Genomic DNA, 15,489 nt, shown 5'->3' on the forward strand with positions numbered 1-15,489 from the left:
CAGGCAGTGCGAGCTTGGCATGGGTGGCACAAACCTGCTGAGGGTGCTACAAGGCTGGCAAAGGTGCTCTGAGCGCAGCACGAGTGGTCCACACCTGGCACGGGTACCACCAGCCTGGCATGGGTGATGCAAGCCCGGGATGGGTGCTTGTGAGCCTGGCATGGGCGCCGCGAGCCTGGCACCGGTCCTGTGAGCCTGGCATGAGGCCTTAGAGCCTGGCACGAGTGCTGCGGGGCTGGCAGGGGTGCTGCGGGGCTGGCATAGCCTCCCCCCTCCCCATCCCTCCCCGGGCAGCTCCTCCCTCGCCGGTGGTGCCAACCGCCTCCGAAAAGCCTGGTGGCCTCTGGCCGGACCCACCCCCGTGGGGGTGACTCAGCCGCCGAGGCCCTTCCTTATATAACGCAGCGGTGGCCCCGCGCTCCCGGCCAGCGCCTGCCGCCCGCCCCCTGCCTCAGTTTCCCCTGCCCGCGGCGCCCCCCAGCGCCGCCCCCCGCAGCCATGTGGATGGTGTCACCGCCCGTGGGTAAGTGCCAGCGCGACGCCCCCATGCCGCTCGGCCCTGAGCAAGGTGCTTCCTCCCCCCCTGCTGCCCTCACACCCAAAAAATGCCCTTCTGGGGGGGGGGGAGTTGGCTTGAACCGATCAAGGTGCTGGGGGCTGAGTGCTGCCTGCTGGGCCCTGAGAGCTGGGGCAGGAAAGGCTGGAAATAATAAGAGCCCCCCCAAAATAGGTGGAATCTGCATCTCTTTTGGCTGGGGAGCACTGGGGGGGTGTGAGACCTCCCCGTGGAGAATGAGAGCCCCTCTTGGGGGAGTGAGAGTGAGACCCTCTCCTGCAGGGTACAGGTGCCCTGTAAAGCGGTGAGGCCCCCTCCTGGGGGGGTGAGATCCCCTCCTGGGGGGTTGAAATCCCCTCCTGGGGGGCATAGGTGTCCCATAAACCAGTGAGGCCCCCTCCTGGGGGGGTGAGATCCCCTCCTGGGAGGGTGAGATCCTCTCTTGGGGGATGAGATCCCCTCCTGTGGGGCACAGGTGTCCCATAAACCAGTGAGGACTCCTCCTGGGGGGGTGAGATCCCCTCTCTGGGGGGGTGAGATCCCCTCCTGTGGGGCACAGGTGTCCCATAAACCAGTGAGGAGCCCTCCTGGGGGTTGAGATCCCCTCCTGGGTTCTGAGACCCCCTCCTGGGTTCTGAGACCCTGCTCTCCTGTGGGGCACAGGCGCCCTGTAAAGCCAAGAAGAACCCAGACTGCTTTTCCCCCCTCTTTGCATGCCTGTCTCTGGGGTACAGAAGGTCCTTCCTGCCCCAGCTCCTCGCTCTTGGGGCCAGGAGCGCCAGGCAGGGGCGAGCCCGGGCGCCCTGGCGATGCCAAGGGACTGTGATGCGTGCCGGTGCCCGGAGCCGCTGCGGCGGCAGCCTTGGTAATGGAAGCTTGACCCTGCCTGGCACAGGGGAGGGTGGGGATGGTGCCAGCGTGCCCCCAGAGTCACCATTCGTGGTCCCTTCATCACCTTTGGAGACTCCAAACCCCAACTGAGGAGAAGCAGCCGGGTTGGGGGTGGGAAACAGCACCAGGATTGTGCTGAGCACCCCCCCACCCCCTCCCCAAACCCCTCTGGAGCGGCAGGCTGGGGCTGGGGGCTGCTGCTGGTGCTGGTGGTGGTCGGGGGGGGGGGGTGGATTTTCCATCCCCATCCACCCAGCTCAGCCCCACACCGGCGGCCTGGGGCGCGGTGTCCAAAGGTCACCCAACCCCAGCCCTGGCCGCAGCCCTCCTGCCCGACCTGGAGGCTGAGGGAGGCTGGCGGGGGGGGGGCCGGGGTGGGGGTGGAGAGATTCCCAAGCTCAGGAATTCTTCGAACCCTCTGCAACCTGAGGTGGTTCTTGGGCTTTGGTTTTGGTTTGGTTTTTGGTTATTTTTCTTTGCTACACCCCCCTCTCCCCCCCACCCGGGGAGGGGCTTTTGGCAGCCTCCCGGCGGCAGGCCGGTGATGAGTTTTGGCCTGGGCTCAGCAGGGATAGGGTCAAAGGGGGGAGGTTGGAGGGGGAGGGGGTGGTTTTTGTCTTGCTCTGACCTGCTGTTTTCTTTCAGATGAAGGATCTCCCCAGCTTGCCTGGCTTTGGGACCACGGCAAAGGCAGGGTGCAAAGCCCACTAGTAGGACATGACCCTTAAACTCTCTCTCTAAAGCTTAGCCCTATAGGTATATAAGATCCATAGAGCTTACAAAAGTGGGGTTGGTTTTTAGTCTAAGCTTGGGGGTTTGGCTTTATTTTGTCCTTCTTTTTTGTTTTGTTTTGTTTGGGTTTGGTTTTATTTTTGTTGGTTGCTTTTGGTTGTTTGGGATTGGTTGTGTGGCTTTTTTCATGCCCATTTTTCCCGGCTTCGATTGGTGTCTCTGGTCTGGTTTTGGTTCTCTTCCCCCCCACACGCCTCGAGGGGCCTTGGGCAAGCGAGCAAAGTGTCCCTGCTGCTTGCTAAAAGGTTTTTGAGGGGCTTTGGTTTGAGGAGGGGGACAGCCAGCAAGGCAGAACTCCTCCCAATCTCCTCCAGAAGCTTTAAAATCTTCTCCAGTACTCCCAAAACCTCACTCAGCAGCTCCAAAACATCCCTCAGCAGCCCCAAAACTTCCTCCAGCAGCCTCAAAACCTCCTCTAGCAGCTCCAAAATCTCTCTGAGCAGCCCTAAAATCTCTTTCAGCAGTCCTAAAACCTCTATTTTAGCAGCCAAATCTTTCAGCAGCCTTAAAAATCTCCCTCAGCAGCCCCAAAACCTCCTCCAGCAGCTCCAAAATCTCCCTCAGCAGCCCCAAAACCTCCTCCAGCAGCTCCAAAATCTCCCTCAGCAGCCCCAAAACCTCCTCCAGCAGCTCCAAAATCTCCTTCAGCAGCCCCAAAGCTTCCTCCAACAGCCTCAAAACCTCCTCTAGCAGCTCCAAAACCTCCTCCAGCAGCCCCAGAACCTTGTCTATTTCAGCATCCAAATCTTTTAGCAGCCTTAAAATCTCCCTCAGCAGCCCCAAAACCTCCTCCAACAGCCTCAAAACCTCCTCTAGCAGCTCCAAAATCTCCTTCAGCAGCCCCAAAACTTCTTCCACCAGCCCCAAAACCTCCTCTAGCAGCTCCAAAATCCCCTTCAGCAGCCCTAAAATCTCCTCCAGCAGCCCCAGAACCTTGTCTATTTCAGCAGCCAAATCTTTTAGCAGCCTTAAAATCTCCCTCAGCAGCCCCAAAACCTCCTCCAACAGTTCAAAAAACTCCTTCAGCAGCTCCAAAATCTCTCAGCAGCCTTAAAATCTCTTTCAGCAGCCCTAAAACCTTCTATATTTTAGCAGCCAAATCTTTCAGCAGCCTTAAAAATCTCCCTCAGCAGCCTCAAAACCTCCTCTAGCAGCTCCAAAACCTCCTCTATAGCAGCTCCAAAATCTCCTTCAGCAGCCCTAAAATCTCCCTCCAGCAGCCCTAAAACTTCCTCCAGCAGCCTCAAAACTTCCTCCAGCAGCCTCAAAACTTCCTCCAGCAGCCTCAAAACTTCCTCCAGCAGCCTCAAAACTTCCTCCAGCAGCCTCAAAACCTCCTGCAGCAGCCTCAAAACCTCCTCCAGCAGCTCCAAAACCTCCTCCAGCAGCCTCAAAACCTCCTCCAGCAGCCTCAAAACCTCCTCCAGCAGCCCTAAAACCTCCTCCAGCAGCCCCAAATCTCCCTCAGCAGCCCCAGAACTTTCTCCAGCTGACACAAAATCTCCTTCAGCAATCTCGAGATCTGTTTTAGCAGCCCCCAAATCTCCTTCAGTAGCTGCAAAAGCTCTTTCATTGGCCCCCAAAATTCCTCCAGGCAACCCCAAAATCTCCCTCAGCAGTCCCCAAATTTACTTTAGCAGCCCTGGAATCCTCTTCAGCAGCCCCAGGACTTCTTCCAACAGCCCCAAAACCTCCTCTAACAGCTCCAAAATCTCTTTCATCAGTCCCAAAACTGCTTCAGCAGCCTCAAAATCTCCCCCAGCAGCCTCCCAAAAACTTATCCAGCAGCCCTAAAATCCCTTTCAGCAGCCTCAAAACCTCCTGCAACAGCCCCAAAACTTCTAGTAGCTCCAAAATCTCTTTCAGTAGCCCTAAAATCCCCTTCAGCAGCCTCAAAACCTCCTCTAGCAGCCTCAAAACCTCCTTCAGCAGCCCCAAAACCTCTTTCACCAGCTCCAAAACCTCCATCAGCTCCAAAATCTCTTTCATCATCCCTAAAGTTCCCTTCAGCAGCCTCAAAACCTCATCTAGCAGCCTCAAAACCTCCTCTAGCAGCCCCAAAACCTCCTCCAGCAGCCCCAAAACCTCTTTCAGCAGCACCAAAACCTCCTCCAGAAGCTCCAAAACCTCCTAGGAGCTCCAAAATCTTTCAGTGGCCCTAAAACGTCCTCCAGCAGCCCCAAAACCTCTTTCAGCAGCCCCAAAACCTCCTCAAGCAGCCCCAAAACCTCTTTCAGCAGCCCCAAAACCTCCTCAAGCAGCCCCAAAACCTCTTTCAGCAGCCCCAAAACCTCCTCAAGCAGCCCCAAAACCTCTTTCAGCAGACCCAAAACCTCCTCCAACAGTCCCAAAACCTCCTCTAGCAGCTCCAAAATCTCTTTCATCAGCCCTAAAATCCCCTTCAGCAGCCTCAAAACCTCCTCCAGCAGCCTCAAAACCTTTCAGCAGCACCAAAACCTCCTAGGAGCTCCAAAATCTCTTTCAGTAGCCCTAAAATCCCCTTCAGCAGCCCCCAAACCTCCAGCAGCTCCAAAACCTCCTGCAGCAGCCCCAAAACCTTCTCTAGCAGCTCCAAAATCTCTTTCATCAGCCCTAAAATCTCCTTCAGCAGCCTCAAAACCTCTTCCAGCAGCCCCAAAACCTCCTAGGAGCTCCAGAATCTCTTTGGTAGCCCCAAAACCTCCTCCAGCAGCCTCAAAACCTCCTCGGAGCTCCAAAATCTCTTTCAGTAGCCCTAAAATCCCCTTCAGCAGCCCCCAAACCTCCAACAGTCCCAAAACCTCCTCTAGCAGCTCCAAAACCTCTTTCATCAGCCCTAAAATCCCCTTCAGCAGCCTCAAAACCTCCTCCAGCAGCCCCCAAACCTCCTCGGAGCTCCACAATCTCTCCACAAAAATCTCCTTCAGCCTGCCCCCCAAATCCCCTCCCCAGCTCCTTTCCAGCGCTGGAGAGGGGGCGGGGGAGGAGTGGTGAGGTTGGAAGCTTCATCCCCCTGCCCCCAGCATGGAGCTGCTCCCTGCGGGGGGGGTCTGAGCACCTCCCCGGCCGCGGCGCTGGGCTGGGCGGCTCAGCGCCCCGCACGGCGCTTTGCAGGTATTTTGCAGTCCACCAAGAAGCTGGTGCTGAGCGAGCGGGCGGCAGCCGGCCGGGGCCGGACGCTGGAGTTCCTGCGGAAGAATGCGGCCAATGGGCTCTCCATGGCCAACCTGGTGGCCGGGCTCGCCTCCATCCTCTGCAGCCTCAACAGGTTTGGGGGAGGGGGGGATGGCAAAAAAAATAGGGGAGAAACAGGGTGAGATGGAAAGGTTGTCCTGGGCTGCAGCAAGAGAACTGTGGCCAGCAGGGCCAGGGAGGGGATTCTGCCCCTCTGCTCCACTCTGCTGAGACCACAGCTGGAGCTCTGGGGCCAGCTCTGGAGCCTCTGTGCCAGGAAGGATCTGGAGGTGATGGAAGGTGTCCAGAGAAGGGCCAGGAGGAGGAGCAGAGGGCTGGAGCTGCTCTGCTGTGAGCACAGCCTGAGAGAGTTGGGGTTGTGCAGGCTGGAGAGGAGAAGGCTCCCAGGAGACCTCATTGTGGCCTTCCAGGATCTGCAGGGGGCTGCAGGAAAGCTGGGGAGGGACTTTGGAGGGTGTCAGGGAGGGATAGGACTGGGGGGGATGGAGCAAAACTAGAAGTGGGAAGATTGAGACTGGCTGTGAGGAAGAAGTTGTTCCCCAGGAGGGTGGTGAGAGCCTGGCACAGGTTGCCCAGGGAGGTGGTGGAAGCCTCCTGCCTGGAGGTGTTTGCAGCCAGGCTGGAGGTGGCTGTGAGCAACCTGCTGTGGTGTGAGGTGTCCCTGCCCATGGCAGGAGGCTGGAGCTGGCTGAGCCTTGAGGTCCCTTCCAGCCCTGAGAGTTCTGTGGCTCTGAAGTGAGGGTCACACAGGTTCACAGAATGTTAGGGGTTGGAAGGGACCTCCAAAGATCCTTGGGTCCAACCCAACTGCCAGAACCATAGAGTCCAGCACAGGTCACACAGAACACATCCAGACAGGGCTGGAAAGGCTCCACAGCAGAGACTCCACAACCTCTCTGGGCAGCCTGCTTTGGTGCTCTGTGACCCTCAGGGTCAAGAAGTTCCTCCTCATGCTGAGGTGGAGCCTCCTGTGCTGGAGTTCAGCCTGGGTTTGCCCTCTCTCTGCCCTCCCCAGGCAGTACTCCTACTCCTGCTGGTTGCTGCTGGTGGGCTTCCTGCTCGACCTGGCCGACGGAGCCGTCGCTCGCCGGCTCGACGCCTGCTCGGCGCTGGGTGAGCCTCTCCCCCCCGCCCCCTCCCGCCCCCAGCCCCCACCCCGAGCACCCGCCCGGCAGCTGCCCCCTCGCTCGCCCACAGGTGCCAAGCTGGATGACTTTGCTGACTTCACCACCTTCGGGCTGGGCACGGCGCTGCTGCTGCAGCCGCAGGGCGTCCTGGCCGGGCTGCTGGTCATGGCCTACGTCATGGCCGTGTTCGCACGGCTCTGCTTCTTCTCCAGTGGTAACTCCAGCGCTGCGCGGAGGAGCCGGGGCAGCCCGGGGGGGGTGTGGGGGGGCTGATCTGAGGGGTTTTGGGGGGGATTTCAGGGGGTTTTGGGGGGGCATTCGAGGGTTTTGTGGAGTGATTTGGAGATTTTGGGGGTGACTTGAGCTTTTTGAGGGTGATTTGGGGCTCTTTTGGGGTGGTTTGAGGGGTTTTAGGGGAGATTTGAGGGGGTTTTATGGAGTGATTTGGGTTATTTTGCAGTGATTTGAGGGTTTGGGGGGGATGATTTGGGGGTTTTGGGGGGCATTTGGGGGTTATGGAGTGATTTGTGGTTTGGGGGTGATTTGACTATTTTGGGGGTGATCTGAGGGGGGTTTGGTGGATGATTTGGGTTGTTTTGCAGTGATTTGAGGGGGTTTGGGGGGGATGATTTGGGGGTTTTGGGGTGATTTGTGGGTTATGGAGTGATTTGTGGTATGGGGGAGATTTGGGTTATTTTGCAGTGATTTGAGGGGGTGTGGGGGGATGATTTGGGTTTTTTTTGGGGTGATTTGAGGGGTTTTGGGGTGATTTGAGTTTTTTGAGGGTGATTTGGGGCTTTTTTGGGGTGATTTGAGTTTTTTTAGGGTGATTTGGGGCTTTTTTGGGGTGATTTGAGGGGGTTTGGGGGAGATTTGAGGGGGTTTTATGGAGTGATTTGAGGGGTTTTGGGGGTGATTTGAGGGGGTTTGGGGGTGATTTGGGTTATTTTGGGGTGATTTGAGGGGTTTTGGGGGTAATTTGGGTTGTTTTGAAGTGATTTGAGGGGGTTTGGGGGTGATTTGGGTTATTTTGCAGTGATTTGAGGGGGTTTGGGGGGTGATTTGACTATTTTTGGGGGTGATTTGGGTTGTTTTGCAGTGATTTGAGGGATTTGGGGGTGATTTGGGTTGTTTTGCAGTGATTTGAGGGTTTTGGGGGGGATGATTTGGGGGTTTTGGGGGGCATTTGGGGGTTATGGAGTGATTTGTGGTTTGGGGGTGATTTGACTATTTTGGGGGTGATCTGAGGGGGTTTTGGTGGGTGATTTGGGTTGTTTTGCAGTGATTTGAGGGGGTTTGGGGGGGATGATTTGGGGGTTTTGGGGTGATTTGGGGGTTATAGAGTGATTTGTAGTTTGGGGGTGATTTGGGTTATTTTGCAGTGATTTGAAGGGTTTGGGGGGATGGTTTGGGTTTTTTTGGGGTGATTTGAGGGGTTTTGGGGTGATTTGAGTTTTTTGAGGGTGATTTGGGGCTTTTTTGGGGTGATTTGAGTTTTTTGAGGGTGATTTGGGGCTTTTTTGGGGTGATTTGAGTTTTTTGAGGGTGATTTGGGGCTTTTTTGGGGTGATTTGAGTTTTTTGAGGGTGATTTGGGGCTTTTTTGGGGTGATTTGAGTTTTTTTAGGGTGATTTGGGGCTTTTTTGGGGTGATTTGAGGGGGTTTGGGGGGAGATTTGAGGGGGTTTGGGGGTGATTTGGGTTATTTTGGGGTGATTTGAGGGGTTTTGGGGGTAATTTGGGTTGTTTTGAAGTGATTTGAGGGGGTTTGGGGGGGTGATTTGGGTTATTTTGCAGTGATTTGAGGGGGTTTGGGGGGTGATTTGACTATTTTTGGGGGTGATTTGGGATATTTTGCAGTGATTTGAGGGGGTTTGGGGGGTGATTTGACTATTTTTGGGGGTGATTTGGGTTATTTTGCAGTGATTTGAGGGGTTTGGGGTGATTTGGGTTGTTTTGCAGTGATTTGAGGGTTTTGGGGGGATGATTTGGGGGTTTTGGGGGGCATTTGGGGGTTATGGAGTGATTTGTGGTTTGGGGGTGATTTGACTATTTTGGGGGTGATCTGAGGGGGTTTTGGTGGGTGATTTGGGTTGTTTTGCAGTGATTTGAGGGGGTTTGGGGGGGATGATTTGGGGGTTTTGGGGTGATTTGGGGGTTATAGAGTGATTTGTAGTTTGGGGGTGATTTGGGTTATTTTGCAGTGATTTGAAGGGTTTGGGGGGGATGGTTTGGGGTTTTCTGGAGTGATTTGAGGGGTTTTGGAGTGATTTGAGTTTTTTGAGGGTGATTTGGGGCTTTTTTGGGGTGATTTGAGGGGGTTTGGGGGAGATTTGAGGGGGTTTTATGGAGTGATTTGAGGGGTTTTGGGGGTGATTTGAGGGGGTTTGGGGGGATGATTTGGGTTTTATGGAGTGATTTGTGGGGTTTGGGGGGGGTGATTTGGGGTTTTTGAGGGTGATTTGTGGGGTTTTGGGGGGCAACTTGGGGGGTTTTTAAGTGATTTGAGTTTTTTGGGGGTCATTTGAGGGGGTTTGGGGGTGACCTGGGTGATTTTGCAGTGATTTGAGGGTTTGGGGGGGATGATTTGGAGGTTTTGGGGTGATTTGACTATTTTGGGGGTGACTTGAGGGGGCTTTAGGGGGTGATTTGGGTTTTTTTGGGGTGAATTGAGGATTTTGGGGATGATTTGGGTATTTATGGACTGATTGGGGGTTTTGGGGGTGGCTTGGGGATTTTGGGGGTGACTTGAGGGGTTTTGGGGGGTGATTTGGGGTTTTATGGAGTGATTTGTGGTTTTTGAGGGGCGATTTGGGGCTTTTTTGGGGTGATTTGGGGTTTTGGGAGTAATTTGAGGGGTTTGGGGGGTGATTTGGGGTCTTATGAAGTGATTTGGGGAATATTTTGGGGTGATTTTGGGGGTGATTTGGGTATTTTGGGGGTGATTTGAGGGTTTTGGGGTGATTTGGGTTTTTTGGGGGGTGGCTTGGGGATATTTGAGGGGATTTGGGGGGTGATTTGGGGTTTTATGGAGTGATTTTGGGGGTGATTTGGGTTTTTTTTTTGCAGTGACTTTATTTTGGGGGGGTGATTTGGGTTTTTTTGGGGTGATTTGGGTTTTTTTTCAATGACTATTTTTTTGGGGGGGTGATTGGGGTTTTTTGGGGTGATTTGAGGGGTTTTGGGGGGTGATTTGGGTTGTTTTGCAGTGATTTGGGGGGTGATTTGAGGAGCTTTTAGGGGGTGATTTGGGTTTTGCAGTGATTTGAGGGGGTTTGGAGGGGATGATTTGGGAGTTTTTGGGGTGATTTGGGGCTTTTTTGCAATGACTTTATTTTTTTTGGGGGGTGATTTGGTTTTTTTTTGGGGTGATTTGGGGTTTTTTTGCAGTGACTATTTTTTGGGGGGTGATTTGGGTGTTTTTTGCAATGACTTTATTTTGTTGGGGGGGTGATTTGGGTTTTTTTGGGGGGTGATTTGGGTGTTTTTTGCAATGACTATTTTTTTGGGGGGGGTGATTTGGGTTTTTTTTGGGGTGATTTGGGGTTTTTTTTGCAGTGACTTTATTTTTGGGGTGTGATTTTTGGGGTGATTTGGTTTTTTTGAGGGTGATTTGGGGGGGGTATGGAGTGATTTAGGGATTTTTTTTGTGGATTTGGGATTTTTTTGGGGGGGTTTCCAGCTGGTTTTCCCCCCCCAAGGCTGACTTTTTGGCACCCAGCAGGGATCCCTTTCACCTACCGGGGGCTGCCCTGTCCCTACGCCTCCTCGCTGCTGGTGGGGACCTTCCTGCTGCTGGGGGGGGACATCACCCTGCTGCGCGTCACCGCTGCCATCATGATCCTCTTCATGGTGGACCAGGGGCTCTACCCTCACGACAAGGTGCTGGAGTCCCAGCTCTGGAAGAAAGCAGTTTATGCTGGAGGTAAGGCTGAGGCTGAAGGCAGAGGTGACCAAACCCTCCCAGGCAGGGGAGGAGAAGCGAGGGGCAGGTCCCAAAGGCTCTTCCCAATCCCACAGGGGTGGTTGCTGTCCTCTTCTCGCCGGCGGCAGTGGCCTCGGTCTATTTCCTGGCCTGGTCGATATCCTACATTGTCTTCCCCTTTGCCATCTGGAGCTGTGAAACCTAACCTGTGCCTTCACCTAATGCCCAGTAAAGCCTTCCTCTTCCTCCTCGCTCTGGGGTGCTGCTGCCTCCTTCACCAAGCATCTCCCCTTCAACCTTTTGACTGCATCCCGGCCTCGGAGGGAGCCTGCTTAGAAAAGGGGAAAAAAATGAGTGCAGGGAAAGGCTTTGCCCTGGGGGAGCCCCAAAACACCCTTCCCACGCCCTGTCCCTCTCATGGGGGTGTCAGCAAACCTGTGTTGTACGAACTACCCTGCTCCAGGAACCCCCAAACCCTTCCCCGTGCAGGGACCACATGGAACTGAGGAACCATTCCCACCACACACACCATTTATTACAAGAGGGAGGTTTAAACACCCCCCTCCCCCCAAAAAAAAACCAAGGACAACTCTTCCTCTAGGCAAGGAAGCCCCCAACCAACTCTCCAGAGGGCTTTGGAGACTTGATTCACCAAGCAGCACTTTGCTGTTTATTATCTCACCCTTCACTGGAGGGAAATAACCTCTCCAATGTGTTTGGTTTTCCAACGTCCCCCTTGGTGTCTGCTCACTGGGGTGGAGGGGGAGGGAGGAGGGGAGAAGGGTTTGAAGGCATGGATCCAGGCCTTCTGGAAAACCAGAGGCTGCTGGACAAAGCAGAGGGCGTGTGGGTGGAGGAAGGAAGCGAAGGTCAAACCTTGAGCCGAGTGAAACACTCAGGGGGTCCCCAGGGAGGCTCCTGCGGCGCGAGCAGCTGCGAGGGCTGGACGCAGCCCCACGGAGCAGCCACCTCCAGGCGCCGGCGGGGCAGGAGCCTTCCCCCCTGGCAGGATCCTTCACCTCAGCAGGGCAGGATCCTTTCCCCCTTGGCAGGGCAGGATCCTTCCCCTTGGCAGGGCAGGAGCCTTCACATCAGCAGGGCAGGAGCCTTCCCCTTCGCAGGGCAGGATCCTTTGCCCCTTGGCAGGGCAGGATCCTTCCCCCCTCGGCAGGGCAGGATCCTTTGCCCCTTGTCAGGGCAGGAGCCTTCCCCACTTGGCAGGGCAGAATCCTTCTGCCCTTGGCAGGGCAGGATCCTTCCTCCCTCGGCAGGGCAGGATCCTTCCTCCCTCGGCAGGGCAGGATCACTCCCCCCTTGGCAGGGCAGGAGCCTTCCCCCCTCGGCAGGGCAGGATCCTTCGCCTCAGCAGGGCAGGAGCCTTCCCTTTGGCAGGGCAGGAGCCTTCCCATCAGTGGGGCAGGATCCTTCCCCTCAGCAGGGCAGGATCCTTCCCCTCAGCAGGGCAGGATCGTTCCCCCTGGCAGAATCCTTCCCCCTGGCAGGGCAGGATTGCTCCCCTCTGGCACGGCAGGATCTTTCCCCCCTTGGCAGGGCAGGATCCTTTGCCTCAGCAGGGCAGGATTGCTCCCCTCTGGCACGGCAGGATCTTTCCCCCCTTCGCAGGGCAGAATCCTTCACCTCGGCAGGGCAGGATTGCTCCCCCCTGGGCAGGGCAGGATCCTTCCCCCCTCGGCAGGGCAGCGGTGGTGCAGGTCCAGCTGGGTGCGAGTTGGGACAGAGCTGGCAGCTGGTGGCTGCAGCTGCTCTGGCACCCAGCCCCAGCCTGGCCTCCCCCCACGCTATTCCCAGCCGGCAGCGAGCTGGGGCCGGAGCCACCGAGGAAGCAGGAGCCAGGGGGAAAGAGCAAGCACCAGATTTTATTTGTGTGCACATATAAAAAAAAGGAGCAGTCATTAGATAATAAATAACAAAGGGATTAAAAAAGAAGGGGGGGGGGGGGCGGCAGATGTGTGTGTGGGGGGGTCGAGGGTCAGTTGGAGGGGAGGGGGCTGCGTGTGCCCCCTCACTCCCCAGAGCCCTGCATCTGTTTGCAGAAGGAGTCGAACTGCTGCTGCTCCAGCTCGGTCATCACTCGGTTGAGGGCATAGATCTGCGGGAGGGGGGCAGAAAGAGGCGATGGGGGGAGGGTGAAGGGCTGAGCCCCCCAGCGCTGCCAGCTCGCCCGGTGCCCGCCGAGCGCGGCTCGCTCACCTCCGCCCTCTGCCTCTGCTTCAGCTCCGTCTGCGCCGACTTCTGCTTGGCCTTCTCCAGGCGCGCCGCCGGCTCCCGCGGCTTCGGCCGCTCCTTGCGCCCCGCCCCGCTGGGCTCCATGGCTGCGGCGGCACCGGGGCGGTCACCCCGCACAGCCACACGGGCAGCCCCTCCCCACCGCCCCCAGCCCCGCGAGCAGCCCCCCCACCCGCATCCAGCCCCGCGGGCAGCCCCGCCCCTCCCCACCGCCCCGCAGAGCCCCGCGGGCAGCCCCTCCAGGCCTGCCGCTCTACCCCTGCCCCGCAGTGCCCTCAGCCAAGCTAAGGTCTCATAGGCCCCGCCCCCCCCATAGCCTGAGCTCCACAGGTGCCCCCCACGAGCATCCTCAGCCCCCCAGACTCTCCCCATAACACCCCAGCTGTGCCCCACAGCCCCCCCCAACGATCGAGTCCCACAAGCTCTCCTCCAGCCCCATAGGGAGCGGCGCACCTCCAGCCCCCCCAACCTCTCAGAAAGCCCCCGGACCCCACAGCCTCCCCAGACCCCCTCCCCCAACCCCCTCACAGAGCCCCCGGACCCCACAGCCCCCCCTCTCCAGTCCCACAGCCCCCTGTGCCCCACGGCTTCCCCTCAGCAACACCCCGCAGTCCCCCTCCCCCCCCCCCCGCCCCGGGAGCCCCTCAACGTCCCCTCACAGCCTCCCGTTCCCCCTCCTTTCCGCCCCCCCGCTCCGCAGTACCGGCGGGGCCCGGCCCGGGGCAAGATGGCGGCGAGGCGCACCCCGCTCCGTCACGCTGCGCATGCGCCGCGCCGCCGCTGCGGGTGCGGCAGCGCCACCTGCTGTGCGGGCGGAGAGCTGCAGAGGGTGAGGCCCCCGCGCCCCTCCATACCGCAGCCCGCACAGCTCCCCCCGCAGAGAGCCTTACCCCGGGTAGTGCACCCCTCAAACACTCCACCCCCGCACAGCTCCCCCCGCACAGAGCCTTACCCCGGGTAGTGCACCCCTCAAACACTCCACCCCCGCACAGCTCCCCCCGCACAGAGCCTTACCCCGGGTAGTGCACCCCTCAAACACTCCACCCCCGCACAGCTCCCCCCGCACAGAGCCTTACCCCGGGTAGTGCACCCCTCAAACACTCCACCCCTGCACAGCTCCCCCCGCACAGAGCCTTACCCCGGGTAGTGCACCCCTCAAACACTCCACCCCTGCACAGCTCCCCCCGCAAAGAGCCTTACCCCGAATAGTGCACCCCTCAAACACTCCACCCCCGCACAGCTCCCCCCGCACAGAGCCTTACCCCGGGTAGTGCACCCCTCAAACACTCCACCCCTGCACAGCTCCCCCCCCCCCCCCGAGAGCCTTACCCCGGGTAGTGCACCCCTCAAACACTCCACCCCTGTACATATCCCCTGCACAGCCCACCCCTGTGGGCATCACCCCCTAAACAACACACCCCTATATAGCACACCCCCTGTAGAGCCCACACCTGTATCTCACACCCCTATACATCACCCCCCCTACAGCTCACAGAGCCCCCCACTATGGCATCTCCTGTACAGCCCCCTCCATACACCACACTCCTATGCCTCATCCCCTGTACAGCCCACTCCCCACAGAGCCTTACCCCATACATGACATCCTTTACAGAGCCCTCTCCTCTATAGGTCTCTCACCCCTATGCATGACACCCTTGTACAGCTCACCCTCTACCCCCATATAGCCCCCCCTAAACAGCCCACCCCTATATATTACACCCCCTACAGAGCCCACCCCTATATACATGTCCCTGTACCTCACCTCCTGTACAGCTCACCCACTATCCCCATACAGCCCATCCCCTACAGAGCCCACACCCTTTATATCCCATCCCTATACATCACACCCCCTCTATAGCCCACCCCTATAGTTCCCAGCCCCATATAGCTCACCCTCTGTAGAGCCTAGCCCTGTCTACATCCCATCCCTATACATCACCCCCCCAGTATAGTCCACTCCCTATGGACCCCTACCCCTATACATTACATCCCCTGTAGAGCCCACCCCCTATAGTCCTCAATCCCCATACAGCCTATCCCACATGGAGCCCACCCCCTCTATATCCCATCCCTACACATCAGACCCCCATATAGCCCACCCCCTATAGTCCTCAATCCCCATACAACCCATCCCCCATGGAGTCCACCCCCTCTATATCCCATCCCTATACATCAGACCCCCATATAGCCCACCCCCTATAGTCCTTAATCCCCATACAGCCCATCCCCCCATGAAGCCCACCCCCTCTATATCCCATCCCTACACATCAGACCCCCATATAGCCCACCCCCTATAGTCCTCAATCCCCATACAGCCCATCCCCCATGGAGTCCACCCCCTCTATATCCCATCCCTACACATCAGACCCCCATATAGCCCACCCCCTATAGTCCTCAATCCCCATACAGCCCATCCCCCATGGAGCCCACCCCCTCTATATCTCATCCCTACACATCACTCCCCCATACATTCCACCCCCACTTATATTACACTCTCTTTATGGCCCTGCACATCACAGCCTGTACACATCACCCCCTACACAGCCACACAGGGCCCTGTGTCACAGCCCCCCCTATATACACACTGCCCCCCAGCCCTTCCCCATGGCACTGCCCCACGGGCACCATCCCCTCTATGGGAACTGCTCCCACACATAGGCACCACCCCCTATGGAGACTCCTCCCTGGTGTCCCCAGGGCTGTGACAGTGTGGCACATGGCACACCATGGCACAGGGCAGTACCTCTGTGCACCAAGGTACAGCACAGCAGGAACAGC

General features: G+C 57.5%; 2 protein-coding genes across 3 annotated transcripts; one reads left to right on the plus strand and one right to left on the minus strand.

The window, feature by feature from the left end:
• Positions 1–342: 342 nt before the first annotated feature.
• TMEM269 (transmembrane protein 269) lies at positions 343–10,715 on the plus strand. 2 transcript variants are annotated; one of them, XM_068162815.1, is made up of 6 exons: positions 343–523; positions 5,333–5,486; positions 6,429–6,526; positions 6,611–6,754; positions 10,264–10,464; positions 10,560–10,715. In XM_068162815.1, the coding sequence occupies exons 1-6, from the start codon at positions 499–501 to the stop codon at positions 10,667–10,669; spliced, it is 732 nt and encodes a 243-aa protein (XP_068018916.1). In that variant the 5' UTR covers positions 343–498; the 3' UTR covers positions 10,670–10,715. The 2 variants fall into 2 exon arrangements, with proteins under 2 accessions (XP_068018916.1, XP_068018915.1); XM_068162814.1 differs by having other exon boundaries at positions 345–523; positions 10,261–10,464.
• A 1,606-nt stretch (positions 10,716–12,321) lies between these two features.
• Positions 12,322–13,489, minus strand: SVBP (small vasohibin binding protein). The gene is made up of 3 exons (XM_068162817.1): positions 13,415–13,489; positions 12,676–12,797; positions 12,322–12,574 (listed from the first exon to the last, which is right to left on the minus strand). The coding sequence occupies exons 2-3, from the start codon at positions 12,793–12,795 to the stop codon at positions 12,488–12,490; spliced, it is 207 nt and encodes a 68-aa protein (XP_068018918.1). The 5' UTR covers positions 12,796–12,797; positions 13,415–13,489; the 3' UTR covers positions 12,322–12,487.
• Positions 13,490–15,489: the final 2,000 nt, after the last annotated feature.

The sequence above is a fragment of the Melanerpes formicivorus genome, unplaced genomic scaffold (assembly GCF_026170545.1).
Source record: "Melanerpes formicivorus ecotype bairdi unplaced genomic scaffold, bMelFor1.0.p_v2 SCAF_67, whole genome shotgun sequence".
Classification (NCBI taxonomy): Eukaryota; Metazoa; Chordata; class Aves; order Piciformes; family Picidae; genus Melanerpes; species Melanerpes formicivorus.